The 13,777-nt window shown below is 48.9% G+C and overlaps 1 protein-coding gene across 2 annotated transcripts in view; it reads left to right on the top strand.

Moving 5' to 3' along the window:
- Nucleotides 1-13,777, top strand: part of LOC116968128 (RNA-binding protein with multiple splicing 2) — a 94,673-nt gene that overhangs the window by 47,871 nt on the left and 33,025 nt on the right. The window contains exon 4 of one of the 2 annotated variants that reach the window (XM_033014746.1): nucleotides 11,998-12,054. The exons of the other annotated variant lie outside the window; for it this stretch is intronic. Within the exon in view, the coding sequence (XP_032870637.1) occupies nucleotides 11,998-12,054 (57 nt within the window). The remainder of the gene's footprint in view (nucleotides 1-11,997; nucleotides 12,055-13,777) is intronic. 2 annotated transcript variants of the gene reach the window in all.

Raw genomic sequence — 13,777 nt, 5'->3', positions numbered from 1 at the left:
CAGAGTTCGATCCTGACCTCGGGTGCTGTCTGTGTGTGGAGTTCGCACCATCTCCCTGTGACCACGTAGGTTTCCTCCTGGTGCTCCGGTTTCCTCCCGCATCCCTAAGACGTGCGGGTCTGTAGGTTAAACGGCCTCTGTCTCCTCTGCTCCCATGTGTGGGGAGTAGGTGAGAGAGTGGGATAACATGAAACTGGTGTGAACTGGTGATCGATGGGCCGAAGAGCCTGTTTCCATGCTGTATCTACCTGCTAAGTGTCTGTTGGGCTGTGCCTGGCATTCCGTTCTGTTGAGAAAAGCCTTAAATTAGCTAAAACTTTTTTTAATTGTCCGAGGGTCATTGAAATATCCAAATTCAGGAGGTTGTCACTGAAGCCAATGTTATGTTGAGGGGGCGCGAGGTTTGCCATTCAGTCCGTGACCCAAGAGGATGGGTCTGTGGTCTGATCGCTTGAACCAATTGTACGATTAGTTGCATGACGATTAGTTTTAGTTGTGTCTTGGGCAGTTGCCATGGCAACGTCTGCACTTGGCTGTAACCACTTCCCCTCTGGCAACTTCAGCGAAAGTTTTAGTTTAGAGATACAGCGCTGAAGCAGGGGGCCCTTCGGCCCACCGGGTCCATGCTGACCAGCGATCCCCACACATTAACACTATCTCGCAAGCACGCACACACGCACGCACCAATTTACACACGCGCGCACCAATTTACACACACACACACGCACCAATTTACACACGCACGCACCAATTTACACACACACACACGCACCAAGCCGATTAACCTACAAACCTGTACGTCTTTGGAGTGTGGGAGGAATCCGGAGCAGTTGGAGAAAACCCACGCAGATCACGGGGAGAACGTGCAAACTCCGTACCGACAGCGCCCGTAGTCGGGATCGAATCTGGCGCAGTAAGGCAGCAACTCTACCGCTAGTTCTACTTGTGCATGTTTGCAGGGGTAAGAGGTGGGTGTCGCTGCTTAAAATCTGGATGGTAAAACACGAGTCAGTTTAAATCCGTGAGTGACGGGAGCAGAATTAGGCCATTCGGCCCATCGAGTCTACTCTGCCATTCAAACATGGCTACTCTATCTTTCCCTCGCAACCCCATTCTCCTGCCTTCTCCCCATAACTTCTGACACCCTTATCGTTCTGCGCCTTAAAAATACACAATGGCAGCCTCCACATCAGTCTTTGGGAATGAATTCCACAGATTCGTGACCCTTTGACTAATTAAATTCCTCCTCATCTCCTTTCTGAAGGTACGTCCTTGTATACTGAGGCTGTGCCCTCTGGCCCGAGACTATCCCACTAGTGGAAACATCCTCTCCACATTCACTCTGTCCAGACTTTTCACTATTCACCAGGTTTCGAAGGATCAGGCCCTTCCCTCAGACTGGATTCGGATTAATAGCCAGTCTGGAGAACCGGCTATCGTGGGCGGCCTAGTGGCGGAACGGTAGAGTTACTGCCTTGCGGCGCCAGGGACCCAGGTTCGATCCTGACTACGGGTGCTGTCTGTATGGAGTTTGCACGTTCTCCCCGTGACCTGCGTGGGTTTCCCCCGAGATCTACGGTACCCTCCCACACTCCAAAGACGTGCAGGTTTGTAGGTTAAATGGCTTGGTAAAATTGTAAATTGTCCCTAGTGTATAGGATTGCGATAGTGCATGGGGATCGCTGGTCGGCACAGAATTGATCGGGAGCCTTCTTAGTTTAGATTAGAGATACAGTGCGTAAACAGGCCCTTCGGCCCACCAATTCTGTGCCGACCAGCGATCCCCATGCACTATCCATGTTCACCACAGTCCACTTTCACCACAGATGTTCCTTGCTGACTTGCTGAATTAGTTCTTTTTCCTGAACCTCTAGTGTAGGTATTGAATCCAGTCTCTGCGATCTCATTCTTATTCAGTCACTATGTGTGATCTGTTGCAAGCCAAAATTCTTTCGAGAAATGTGGTCAACGCCGCATGAATTGGCAATGGAGGAAGCTGTACAATAGTATCTAGCCAATGGATGCAGTAATCGTTAAAACCTCAGCTATATCTATATTCCATTTGCGCAGTTAATGCTCACCATAACTAACTTTAGTTTAGAGATACAGCACGGAATGGAGCCGACCAGCGATCCCCGCACATTAACACTATCCTACACACACTAGGGGCGATTTTACCTCTATACATTTTTATACCAAAGCCAATTAATCTACAAATCTACACGTCTTTGGAGTGTGGGGGGGCAAACCGAAGATCTCGGAGAAAACCCGCGCAGGTCACGGGGAGAACGTGCAAACTCCGTGCAGGCAAGCGTCCGTGGTCGGGGTGGGAACCGGTAGAGGCAGCAACTCTACCGCTGCTGAGTGAAGTGGTTACTGATTCGGGGCGAGCAGATTCACGGCCACTGCCAAATGGATGGAAATCCAACCCAGACTAAGTCAACATCTCTCTTCCCCAGAAGGCATTGGCGTGAGAACTAGTTCCCAATTGGCAAAGCAAACACAGTAATGAAACCTAACTCTTGGTGTGTGAATAGTATCACTTCCCTGACACGCAAGGGCCTGTTCCACTTTCACGACCTCTGCCGAGTTTGCCCTTGACTCATGCTCGCAGCATGGTTGTAGGGAGGTCATAGGTAGGTCGTAGGTCATGGCATCAAGTAGGTCGGGGCGTTTATGTTTTTTTTAGCATGATGAAAAATGTCCGTGAGTAAAAAAAGGTCGTGAATTAGGTTGTGAAAATGGGACAGGCCCTTTAAACGTTTTGATATGGTGGAGAATTCCCTCTGTCTCAATTTTAGTTTAGACCAGGGGTTCCCAACTTTTTTCATCCCATTTACCCCTGGCAACTTTAATAGCACATAACAATGCTATTTCACTTGTTTATGAACAACTAATGATGAACAGATACCGGTATACCAGAACCAAACACAGTCAGTCAATGAGAAAAAAAATGTACAGATCCAGAATCAACAAATTTACCCTCGGAGGGGGTACATTTACCCCAGGTTGGGAACCCTTGATTTAGAGTATGGAAACTGGCCCTTCTGCCCATCGAGTCTGTCCTGACCCCCATCACCCATTCACTCTAGTTCTATGCTGCCCATTAGGGGGGGTAATTTACAGAGGCCAATTGACCTACAAACCTGCACGTCTTTGGAGTGTGGGAGGAAACCCTCGCAGTCACGGGGGGGGAGGGAAGGGGAACGTGCAAACTCCACACAGACAGCACCCGTAGTCTGGATCGAACCTGGGACTCCAGAGCTGTAAGGCAGCGACACCACTCCTGTGCCACCCTTAATGTTGGAACTGCATGGCTTCAACTTGGGTTGGGAATAAAAGTCATTCTATAGGAAACTGAGATGAGAAGTTAATGGCTATTTTATTGTTGCTATCAAAGCCATTTGGTTATATTGGCAGCCGCTTGTGTGTGAAAAGGCCGTTTTTTTATAGCGTGTAGGTTTGTTCTAGAGTTAACTTGGTTTGACTAGCTCCAGCAGTGTTGTCAAAAATGGACATGGTACTGGCGTAACTCAGCGGGTTGGGCAGCATCGCTGGAGAACATGGATTAGGTGACGTTTCTGATCGGGAGCCTTCTTTAGACTGAAGGGTCTCGACCCGAAACGTCACTTATCCATGTCCTCCAGAGGTGCAGCCTGATCCGCTGAGTTGCTCCAGCACTTTTTTTGGGTAAACCAGCATCTGCAGTTCCTCGTAGCTCTATCAAAAAGTGACCATGCTATTTTCTATAAGAGATAGGAGCAGAGTTATAGACAATAGACAATAGGTGCAGGAGTAGGCCATTCGGTCCTTCGAGCCAGCACCACCATTCAATGTGATCATGGCTGATCATCCACAATCAGTACCCCGTTCCTGCCTTCTCCCCATATCCCCTGACCCTGCTATCTTTAAGAGTCCTATCTAGCTCTCTCTTGAAAGCATCCAGAGAACCTGCCTCCACCGCCCTCTGAGGCAGAGAATTCCACAGTTAGGCCATTCGGACCGTCTAGTCTGCTCTGCCATTCTATCATGGCTGATCCTAAACCCCATTCAAGGACCTGAACACCCATGACCATCCTTGAATATGGCTCCAGGGACAAGACTGCATTGTGAATGTGACGTCTTTTCTCAACCCCATTCTCCTGCCTTCTCGCTGTTCCAGCAGGTTGCTGGCAATCCTAAGCAATGGGCAACTGCGAGCTGCTTCTCCCTTCAACACTTGGTGGTGGACTGTGTAAAACATAGTTGATGCCCCTGTGGATCGAGGGTTGGAATGGGTGCAGTTTGCGTGTGCATGAGTGGCCGACTCCCTATAACAGACCCGTCCAAGACCACTGCCATTTGATGACTGTCATTTTTTGCAATGAAATTAATATTTTTTAAATTACGCTTGGAATATCACACAAGTGCAGGACTTTGGTGGCAGAGTTTCCATATTTTAACGTCAGCAGAGGCCATTGGGGCCCATCCATTCTGTACCGACAGAGCAGTCCCGCTAGTCTTGTGGACCGATGTTCCTGCCATTTACCCAGTGTTATGTCGACTCTAAGGCTGCTGTTGAGTGTGTATCCAGGGCGGTCGCGGTGGTGCAGCGGTAGAGTTGCTGCCTTGCAGAGCTTACAGCGCCGGAGACCCGGGTTCGATCCTGACTACCGGCGCTGTCTGTACGGAGTTTGCACGTTCTCTCAGTGGGTTTTCTCCGAGATCTTCGGTTTCCTCCCACTCTCAAGGCGTGCAGGTTTATAGGTAAATTGGCTTGGTGTAAATGTAAAATCGTCACGTGTGTGTGTGGGGGAGTGTTAGAGTGTGTGGGGTAGTGTTAGAGTGTGTGGGGTAGTGTTAGAGTGTGTGGGGTAGTGTTAGTGTGTGGGGGGTAGTGTTAGTGTGTGTGGGGGAGTGTTAGTGTGTGTGGGGTAGTGTTAGAGTGTGTGGGGTAGTGTTAGTGTGTGTGGGGTAGTGTTGGTGTGTGTGGGGTAGTGTTAGTGTGTGTGGGGGAGTGTTAGAGTGTGTGTGGGGGAGTGTTAGTGTGTGTGGGGGGTGGTTAGTGTGTGTGGGGGGGGTTAGTGTGTGGGGGGGAGTGTTAGTGTGTGGGGGGAGGGTCGTGTGTGTGGGGGAGGTTAGAGTGTGTGGGGTAGGTTAGAGTGTGGGGGGTGTGTTTGGGTGGTGGGGTAGTGGTAGGGGGTGTGGGGGAGTGTAGAGGGGTGGGTCGTGTTAGGTGTGGGGGGTGTGGTGGGGTGTGGGGTCGTGTTAGCGTGTGTGGGGGAGTGTTAGAGTGTGTGGTGGTCGTGTGTGGGGGTAGTGTTAGAGTGTGTGGGGGGGGTAGTGTGGGTGGGGTCGTGTTCGTGTGTGGGGGGTGGTTCGGTGCGGGGGTAGTGTTAGTGTGTGGGGGGTAGTGTTAGTGTGTGTGGGGGAGTGTTAGTGTGTGTGGGGTAGTGTTAGTGTGTGGGGGGGGGTGTGAGTGTGGGGGGGGGGGAGTGTGTGTGTGGGGGAGTGTTAGAGTGTGTGTGGGGGAGTGTTAGTGTGTGGGGTAGTGTTAGAGTGTGTGTGGGGGAGTGTTAGTGTGAGTGGGGGAGTGTTAGTGTGTGTGGGGTAGTGTTAGTGTGTGTGGGGTAGTGTTAGTGTGTGTGGGGGAGTGTTAGAGTGTGGGGGAGTGTTAGAGTGTGTGGGGTAGTGTTAATGTGTGTGGGGGAGTGTTAGTGTGTGTGGGGGAGTGTTAGAGTGTGTGGGGGAGTGTTAGAGTGGTGGGGAGTGTTAGAGTGTGTGGGGTAGTGTTGTGTGTGTGGGGGAGTGTTAGTGTGTGTGGGGGAGTGTTAGAGTGTGTGGGGTAGTGTTAGTGTGTGTGGGGGAGTGTTAGTGTGTGTGGGGTAGTGTTAGAGTGTGTGGGGTAGTGTTAGAGTGTGTGGGGTAGTGTTAGAGTGTGTGGGGTAGTGTTAGAGTGTGTGGGGTAGTGTTAGAGTGTGTGGGGTAGTGTTAGAGTGTGGGGTAGTGTTAGAGTGTGTGTTAGTGTGTGTGGGGTAGTGTTAGAGTGTGTGGGGGAGTGTTAGAGTGTGGGGGAGTGCGTGCGGGGGTAGTGTTAGTGTGTGGGGTAGTGTTAGTGTTAGGGGGTCACTGGTCGGTGCAGACTCGGTCGGCTGAAGGGCCTGTTTCCACGCTGTATCTCCAGTGAGGTGTTTTAGTTTTTATCATGAGTACCAAGGTACAGTGAAGTTGGCCATTTGGCCCTTCGAGCCAGCACCGCCATTCAATCTGATCATCCAAAATCAGTACCCCGTTCCTGCTTTCTCCCCATATCCCTTGATTCCGTTAACCCTAAGAGTTAAATCCAACTCTCTCTTGAAAACATCCAGTGAATCGGCCTCCACTGCGTTCTGTGGCAGAGAATTCCACAGATTCTCAAATCAACACTTCCACCCTGGGGAGAGATGTCTGCCAGTCTACCCTATCTACGCCTCAACATTTAGTATTCATCTCTGTCCTCTCCTCTCTTTCCTTTCCTCTCCTCTCCGACGCCGGAGTTCCAGCTTTCCGGCAAGAGGGCCTGAAAAACAGGCTGCGGAGGCCTCAATAGGCCCGACTATGGGTTAACAGGGTCGGGCAGTGGTGGACTGGCCAGGGTGTCAGCTTGCCTGATGGCAAGTAGGCCCCTGATGAAGTGGGCCTCCTTTGTCTCCTGGCAACCAATATTTTTAGACCCAGTCTGTCACTGGGGACGGGACTGGACTTTGCTGCCTTCTCCCACAGTGGGATCCATTGTGGGGGATGTTTTTATGTTTATTGTTAAATTCTTTAATGTTGTGTCTTATCTTTATTCGTGTGCTGCAATGGCAAGTCAAATTTCACTAAACCATTTGGTGTATGTGATCATAAATGTCCTTTGTATCCTCTATCTTTAACTTCAGAGAAAACAATCCCAAGTTTGTCCAAATTCTCCCATGGTTAACTTCTGAATTGGGCAGCCTTCTGCTTTTAAAATAAGTCAAATCTATCAAAATCAAATACTGGGCTTATTGTCAAGATGGCTCTATTCAACTTGCGGTGTGGTAAAATAGACTATAATGACAAGTGCCTCTTGTTACAGGAAATGGAGTGATTTTGAGGGTAGTGTGGTTTTGAACCAATGCATATAATTCAGCCAAGGAAGGAGGAATGTGCATGGATAAAGATTCAGATTCAGATTCAACTTTAATTGTCATTGTCCGTGTACAGTACAGAGACAACAAAATGCATTTAGCATCTCCCTGGAAGAGCGACATAGCAAATGATTAGATTAGATATTTACATTAGCATATATACAGACATAGTGTTTTTCCTGTGGGAGGAGTGTCCGGGGGGTGGGGGGGTGATCAGCAGTCACCGAGGTACGTTGTTGAGTAGAGTGACAGCCGCCGGGAAGAAGCTGTTCCTGGACCTGCTGGTCTGGCAACGGAGAGACCTGTAGCGCCTCCCGGATGGTAGGGGGGTAAACAGTCCATGGTTGGGGTGAGAGCAGTCCTTGGCGATGCTGAGCGCCCTCCGCAGACAACGCTTGCTTTGGACAGACTCAATGGAGGGGAGCGAGGAACCGGTGATGCGTTGGGCAATTTTCACCACCCTCTGCAGTGCTTTCCGGTCGGAGACAGAGCAGTTGCCATACCATACTGTGATACAGTTGGTAAGGATGCTCTCGATGGTGCAGCGGTAGAAGTTCACCAGGATCTGAGGAGACAGATGGACCTTCTTCAGTCTCCTCAGGAAGAAGAGATGCTGGTGAGCCTTCTTGATCAGAGTTGAGGTATTGTGGGTCCAAGAGAGGTCATCGGAGATGTTGACTCCCAGGAACCTGAAGCTAGAAACACGTTCCACCTCCGTCCCGTTAATGTGGATGGGGGTGTGCGTGCCGCCCCTGGACTTCCTGAAGTCTACAATGAGCTCCTTGGTCTTCTTGGAGTTAAGGGCCAGGTTGTTGTCAGCGCACCATGCTGCTAAGTGCTGGACCTCCTCCCAGTAGGCCGACTCATCGTTGTTGCTGATGAGGCCAATCACCGTTGTATCATCTGCATTCTTGATGATGGTGTTCGTACCATGTACAGGTGTGCAGTCATAGGTGAAGAGGGAGTAGAGGAGGGGGCTCAGCACACAGCCCTGTGGAACGCCGGTGTTCAGGGTGAGGGTCGAAGATTTGTAGGGCACGTTTTATATAAATTACGCACGGCGGCACTACGACTCTTTAGGGCGACTACGCACGACCATAGAGGTGTCACGTGTCGACATGTCACAGTCACGCCTGTATGGTCGTGAGTAATCGCCCAAAGAGTCGTACCTTTTTCTGGTCACCGCTGGATTTTCAGCATGTTGAACATTTTCGGTGACCTGCCGCGACTATGACGGGTGCCGGCAAGTCGCCGAAAAAACTTGCGTAAGTGGGACAGGCCCTGTTGATCACTCCTCGTCCTCCTGCGCTCCAATGTTCAAACTAATGAAACTTGCACTGCAAATCCTTAACACCTGGGAACGTTTTTGTCTTGAAGGAAATTTGCAAACTTCCTAACCCAGTGCTGAATGAAAATATTAACAGTAAAAGCTGGGATTAGTGGAGGAATAGTGTAAATGAGTGGTTGATGTTCAGCAGGGGATTGATGGGCCAAAGGACCTGTGTTCACTCTCTATACTAACTGAATGTTAACTTCCTTCAATGATGTTATTGTTTTGTTGTCGGTACATATGATGATTAGACACTCGTGACTATTAACTCCTTTAGAAACATAGACAATAGGTGCAGGAGTAGGCCATTCGGCCCTTCGAGCCAGCACCGCCATTCCATATGATTATGGCTGATCATCCCCCATATCCCTTGGTTCCATTAGCCCGAAGAGAATTAAGAGCTGTATCTAACTAGAAGGTGGTATGTATTTTTAAATGTCACCAAAACTCATTAAGGTGACTTTAGTGTGTCGAAAGGAACTGCAGATGCTGGTATACACTGAAGATGGAGACAAAGTGCTGGAGTAACTCAGCGGTTCAGACAGCATCTCTGGAGAACAAGGATGGGTGACATTGTGGGCTGTGACCCTTCTTCATACTCTGAAGTTTAAAGGGCCCTGATCTGAAACGTCACCCATTCTTTTTCTCTAGAGATGCTGCCTGAGTTACTCCAGCACTTTGTTGAGCAAGGTGACTTCACTGTTGAGGATGAGGACATTCTGTGAATCCTCATGTTTACCAAGGGACTGGCTTTGGGGGTAACACTTGCGTCTGGGTCTTTGGGGTACACTTATGTCTGGGTCTTTGGGGGTACATTTGTGTCTGGGTCTTTGGGGGTACATTTGTGTCTGAATCTTTGGGGGTACATTTGTGTCTGGGTCTTTGGGGGTACATTTGTGTCTGGGTCTTTGGGGGTACACTTGTGTCTGAATCTTTGGGGGTACATTTGTGTCTGGGTGTTTGGGGGTACACTTGTGTCTGGGTCTTGGGGGGGGGGGTTATATTCACATCCTTCCATGTGGTCTTAAACTGTTTGGGAAGTGGCAGGCCTCTGCAGATGTTGGATTCCTGGCCAAAAAACAGTGTGTTGGAAGAACTCAACGGATCAGGCAGCATCTGTGGAAGGAAATTGATTTGTGTCATGGTGGTTCAGGAAACTATGGAATGATGATCAATTTGAAGAATGGTAGACCATGTCTCTCCAGACTCCTCCACAGATTTTTCTAATTTTAGGTAATCCCGGTATTCCCTCTCTTCTCCCCACCCCCCCACAAATCCTAGTCATCCTACTAGTTCCACTGTTCACATCCTTGTACCCCTTCGTTCTCACCCCTTCCCCAGCCAACAATGGGCCATTGTGGGCTCCACCCTAGGTTCATCTGTTGTCGGCCCTGATTTGTTCTGACCTTTTCTTACCTCCAGTTCCCTCCCTGTTACTCTCGGTCTAAAGATGGGTCCCGACCAGCAACGTCACCCATCTTTTTTTCTCCAGAGATTTTTCACCTGGTGATTTACTCTTGCACTTTGTGTCCATCACCCCTCCGCAGATGCTACCTGATCCACTAAGTTCCACCTGCACTTTGTTTTTATGATGTGCCTGAGCAGTTTTTGCCATTGTGATTAGTTACGGAAGTATTGTCATTGGAGAATTGAAACTAATGAATCTGGGTAATGATACTAGGGAGTGATAGCCTGAAGGGGCCTGTCCCACCTGGGCGACCTAATCCGCGAGTTCTGGCGAGTTTGCCCTCGACTCGTACTCGCAGCATGGTCGACACGAGGTCGTAGGAGGTCTTTGTAACTCTCCTCCATGCTCGAGAGTGGTCCCGCGTACTCGAGGCCTCAGCTAGGTCGCGGCGTATTTTTCAACGTTGAAAAAATGCCCGCAAGTAAAAAACAGTCGCCATGGAAAAAATCGATACTTTTTATTACTCGTAGGTTTAGTCGTAGTAGGTCGGCATGTTAGTCGTAGGTAATCGAGGGTAGTCGAAGTTAGTCGTAGAGTCTTCATCATAGTCGAAGGGAGATCGAAGGAGGTCGTCTTCACTCTCCACTATTCCGTGTCCAATTTTCCCAAAGTTAGTCGTAGCTGGTCTTCAACATAGTCGAAGGAGGTCTTCAAGATGACATTTCTTCAAACTCTTCTAAACTCGCCAATTAGGTCACCCAAGCCCCTTTAGGAAGAAGATTTGTGTTTGTGCGGTATTCGTAAAGGGCAAACTGGTTGGTTTTGTTATCTTTGCTGTTGAAAACTGCTGGAAACGTAGATGAGAACATTGCTCTGTAAGGCTGGCTGTTTATGAAGGGGAAATGGTCAGCATATTAGCTTGAGGATGTGATTAGTGGGGTAGATGAAAGGAAGGCAGTGTTTGGTTTTCCTAAACATTCACTTGAGGTACTCCAAGGTTAGTACAGTGCGATCATTTAGAGATAGTTACAGTGAGGAAACAGGCCCTTCGGCCCATCGAGTCCTCACCTACCAGCAGTCCCTGCACATTAACACTATCCTACACGCACACACACACTGGGGACAATTTACATTTATACCAAGCCATTTAACCTACAAACCTGTACGCCTTTGGAGTGTGGGAGTACTATATTGGTATGCTATAGTTGGTGGGCGATCTGGGTGTTGGTGGCAGAGTGTTTGACTTTAATCTTAAGGGCCTGTTCCACTGGCACGATTTTTTTTCGGCGATTTAACGGCACCGATCATAGTCGCGAGCAGGTCGCCGAAAATGTTGGCGATCCAACGGTGACCAGAAAAAGGTACGACTCTTTGGCCCACTGCAACTCTTCGGGCCCACTACTCACGACCATACGGGCGTCACCCAGCTATCCGCGCGGTTACGCCTGTATGGTCGTGAGTAGTCGCCCAAAGAGTCGCGACCTGCTTGCGACCATGACGGGTGCCGGCAAGTCGGCGAAAAAAAATCGCGTAACTGTGCACGGGACTGAGTTTAATGGATTTATGGGACTGAGTCTTATAGAAACATGTACAAATTATTAAAGGACTGGACAAGCTAAATGCAGGAAAAATGTTCCCAATGTTGGGCGAGTCCAGAACCAGGGGCCACACAGTCTTAGAATAAAGGGGAGGTCATTTAAGACCGAGGTGAGAAAAAAACTTTTTCACCCAGAGAGTGGTGAATTTATGGAATTCCCTGCCACAGAGGGCAGTGGAGGCCAAGCCATTGGATGGATTTAAGAGAGAGTTAGATAGAGCTGTAGGGGCTGGTGGAGTCAAGGGATATGGGGAGAAGGCAGGCATGGGTTATTGATAGGGGACGATCAGCCATGATCACAATGAATGGCGGTGCTGGCTCAAAGGGCCGAATGGCCTCCCCCTGCACCTATTTTCTATGTTTCGATGTTTCTATGTAATGTACAAGGCTTTATTGCCCTTTCTCTCAAAAATAAGAATGTGCGTAGGCACATGATAGTCTGGGTGGGCAGAACATATAAATGGAAATTGGGGTTATCCATACGAGAACAGGGTGTGACCTAATATTACTTCACGATCTTGTCCTTCTATAGGAACATATTGATAGAAGAATTAGACCATACAGCCCCCCGTGTTGGCCCTACAATTCGGTAAGAACTTAGTTGTGTTTTTGGCCTTGGTTCTCCACGCCCGCATCCCTTGATTCCCTTTATTTAAAAACCTGTTGTTTTGTTTTCCTCTTGAATATACTCCGACTGATTATTTTTAACCGCAGTTCCTGGTCCGTAAGTCGCAGCGATCCAAAATATCAAATTCGGCACAAAAGGCGGAAAAAGTTGGAGTAGAAAGGGCCTGTCCGACTTTCACGGCCAAATTCACGACCTTTTTTTACTCGTGGGCAATTTTCATCGGGCTAGAAAAAAACGCCCCGACCTACTTGATGCCACGAGTACCTACGACTAGCATCACGGCCTACCTACGATCTCGTGATGACCATGATGCGAGTATGAGTCAAGGGCAAACTCGGCAGAGGTCGTGAAAGTGGGACAGGCCCTTAACTCAGCAGGTTGAGCAGCACCTCTGGAGGAGTTGGATGATCAGCCATGATCATATTGAATGGCGGTGCAGGCTCGAAGGGCCGAATGGCCTACTCCTGCACCTAATTTCTATGTTTCTATGACATGGATAGGTGACGTTTCGGGTCGAGGATCCTTTGAAGTCAGAAATTGAATGTGGCGGAGGTGGGGCAGCGGTAGAGCAGCTGCCTCACGGCACCAGGGAGCAAATTTCGATCCCGACTACGGGAGCTGTCTGTACGGAGTTTGTACGTTCGCCCCATGACCTGTGTGGGTTTTCTCCTGGTGCTCCGGTTTCCTCCCACATTCCAAAGTCGCACAGGTTTTGTAGGTTAATTGGCCTGGTTTTTTTTTTAAATGTAAATTGTCCCTAGTGTGTGTAGGATAGTGTTTGTGTGTGGGGGCTTGCAGGTCAGCGCGGACTCGGTGGGCCGGAAAGGGCCTGTTTCCATGCTGTATCTCTAAACTAAACTGATTTTTATCCAATGTTGTGGAATCTGACCACAAGTAGTTGAAACAAAGACCCTTTGAGAGAGTGTAAAGAGAAATTTTTGGATGACGAATACTAGTGTGTGTGTGTGTATATAACCTAACCACCAGGAAGACTAAACCAGGTGGGTTTTGTAATGTGCAGGGGCTGAAGAATAGGGTCAAGTGACTAATAAATGCAAGCAATCGGGAAGGTAGACAGGTGGGAAGGCAAGGAAGGTTTAATATAGCCGATAGCTGAGTGTAGTGGTTGCATAGAACAGAACGGAAGATAGACACAGAGTGCTGGAGTAACTCAGCGGGTCAGGCAGCATCTCTGGAGAGAAGGAATCGCTGATGTTTTGGGTCAAGGTTCGTCAGACTGAGCCTGAATTGAAGACTTCAAGTTTGAAGAAGAGTTTCGACCTGAAACGTCAGTCTGCAGAACTGTCTTGACACACAATTTCAATTCTCCTGAGATGCTGCCTGACCCATTAAGTTACTCCACCATTTCTATTTTCGGTATAAACCAACATCTCTAGTCCCTTCCTACACGAGGAACAGTACAGTATAGCACAGGACAGGCCCTTCGGCCCACAATATTTGTGCCAAACAGGATGCCAAGTTTGAAGAAGGATCTCGACCCGAAATGTTGCCTTCTCTCCATAGATGCTGCCTCACCTGCCGAATTTCTCCAGCATTTTTGTCTACCTTCGATTTTTCCAACATCTGCAGATCTTTCTTAAACGCTGATGCCAAGTTAAACTGATCTCATCGACTTGTACATGATCCATATCCCTCTATTCCATGCACTGCCACATGCCTATCC

Source organism: Amblyraja radiata, chromosome X (assembly GCF_010909765.2).
Source record: "Amblyraja radiata isolate CabotCenter1 chromosome X, sAmbRad1.1.pri, whole genome shotgun sequence".
NCBI lineage: Eukaryota > Metazoa > Chordata > Chondrichthyes > Rajiformes > Rajidae > Amblyraja > Amblyraja radiata.
Note: the sequence above shows the minus strand (reverse complement) of the source record. Positions and strands in the feature narration are given on the sequence as shown.